At 47.4% G+C, this 2,094-nt stretch overlaps 1 protein-coding gene across 1 annotated transcript; it reads left to right on the top strand.

Moving 5' to 3' along the window:
• Positions 1-9: 9 nt before the first annotated feature.
• Pmar_PMAR000988 (heat shock protein hsp70, putative) lies at positions 10-701 on the top strand (the record flags this gene model as incomplete). The annotated part of the gene is made up of 4 exons (XM_002774278.1): positions 10-48; positions 122-262; positions 312-557; positions 612-701. 4 exons carry the CDS (start codon positions 10-12, stop codon positions 699-701), a joined length of 516 nt encoding a protein of 171 aa, XP_002774324.1.
• Between the last annotated feature and the right edge of the window lie 1,393 nt (positions 702-2,094).

The raw sequence follows: 2,094 nt of genomic DNA, 5'->3' as shown, positions 1-2,094 counted from the left end.
GAGCGTGAGATGGCTGCTGACAATAAGCTCCTCGGTCAGTTCGATTTGGTGGGAATCCCCCGGCTCCTCGTGGGGTGAGTCATCTTGTATCAGCTTAGATGATTGAAAAAGATTTTGCTAGGTACCTCAAATCGAAGTTACTTTCGATATTGATGCTAATGGTATCGTCAACGTTTCTGCTATGGACAAGTCCACCGGCAAGAAACAGAACATCACTATTCAGTCCTCGGGTGGTCTCTCTGATGCTGATATCAATAAGATGGTAGGCGCCGTGTTGGGGGTCGGCTCGGATGGACACGTGTTATGGTCAGGTGAATGAGGCTGAGAGCATGAAGGAGCAAGATGAGAAGCGCAAGCAGGCCGTTGGTGCTAAAAATGATGCCGAGACTCTCGTCTACTCTGTGGAGAGGCAACTCAGTGAGCTCAAGGACAAGATGAGCGATGCTGATGCCGAGGATTTGAAGCAAAAGATTGCCGCTGTGAGGTCCACTTTGACCACGGATGATGTTGATGAGATCAAGAACAAGACCAAGGAGTTGCAAGATGCTTCTTGGAAGGTACGCTCTATTAGGAGTTCCCACAGGTGTTGGTTTACATTGTGCTCTTGGCAGGTTTCTTCACAAGCGTATCAGCAGGGCTCAAACGACCAACAGCAAGAGGAACAGAAGACTGAAAATACCGAGGATGAAAAGAAGAATTAAATATTGTTGTTGACGTTGTGGGTATTTTCTAGTTATGTAGTTGGTGTGATCACAACGAAGACTCTGTGTATCTCGTTTCCGTGGATTCATAATTATCATCATCATCATCTTGGTCGTGTGGTTGCTAAATGATCATTGTAAGGAACCATTAGACACCCGTGCCTTTGTTACTATCTCCATCATCACTTTTACTAAAATACTACTATACGAATGCCGAGATCGAAGGATTGAGTTTCAGAGGTTCCTTGGTGATGTTGAGTACCGTAACACTGTTGGGAGTGGCAGTAGTAGCCGCAAGCCGTTTTCAATGCTCTTCTTGAGCCTAGCTAATATTCGTCTGGAGATTTACTTTCAGTTCTATCACTGAGGTTTTCGTGGTCTCTTCGTCCTCGGTTTGACGCCGAATGCTTATGCTATCAGCGGTTATTGATTACGTAAATATCGCACCCGAACCAGTTGATGCTCTGTCTTGTGTAATTGTTTTGAGTTTATAGTAGACGACCCCTCTTTATGATGAGCTTGTACCATTTTCATAGTAAATGTTGGGTATTAGGGAATAAGTGCTCAAGGGTAAATGAAAGGCTCCTCACTGGTCGAGTACGCCAACGCTATTCGTCCACCTCTGACACTGTAACTTGTTACAACGCTTAGGGTTGAATATCACGTCCATGACAAACAGACGTGGATCTGATCACACAACTGCGCGTCCATAGTACGAACTACGTACATGAGTCGTGTGCACATAGAAGCACCTTTGTACTATAGAGCCTATAACCAGGTGGAGGCAAAAGCCTCTCCAGCGAGTGGGTTCCATTAAATCTGACCAGGGTCCGTCGGCCAGTGCCAGTGCCAGATAGATCTGAGTGGCGTTGTTAAGCGCTGATAACACAGCCTCGAGTATTTCTGTGTCCACCAGGCACATGCCTCCACCGCCAGCGGTCCTCCCGGAGCAAATGCTTCTGGCGCAGTTCGGATTCCTAGATAAGGGGTTTTATCGCACTACTCGCTAGCAAGGTTATCCGATTCTTCGCCCAAGGCCTGTGCCCAATGGCAAGCACGCAGAAAATTGATGACTATGTACACAGTCCCAGTCAGCCTCTCAACTCGCCCGACGACTCCGGTCACTTTTCATTAGTACTCTTCAACCATACGTAGTGCGCGACTCTTCATGGTAGCGCTCGCCCGAGTATCATAACAGCGTTTTTTTTGTGAGAGACGCACACATTGAAGGAGAGCGTGAGCTGAGGTCATCGGGGAGACATATGCCCTGGGTTGTGGTCTATATTACGTGCCAAACCCCAGCAATAGATAGCTCGTCCACGTCTCGGCCATCCGGCCACTCCACACATGTCCTGTGTGGCAGAGGAAGTATATTCATTGTATCAACTCTCAG

This window comes from Perkinsus marinus (assembly GCF_000006405.1).
Source record: "Perkinsus marinus ATCC 50983 genomic scaffold scf_1104296958498, whole genome shotgun sequence".
Lineage (NCBI taxonomy): Eukaryota > Perkinsozoa > Perkinsida > Perkinsidae > Perkinsus > Perkinsus marinus.
The sequence above is the reverse complement of the archived record's forward strand: the minus strand, read 5'-3'. Positions and strand labels throughout refer to the sequence as shown.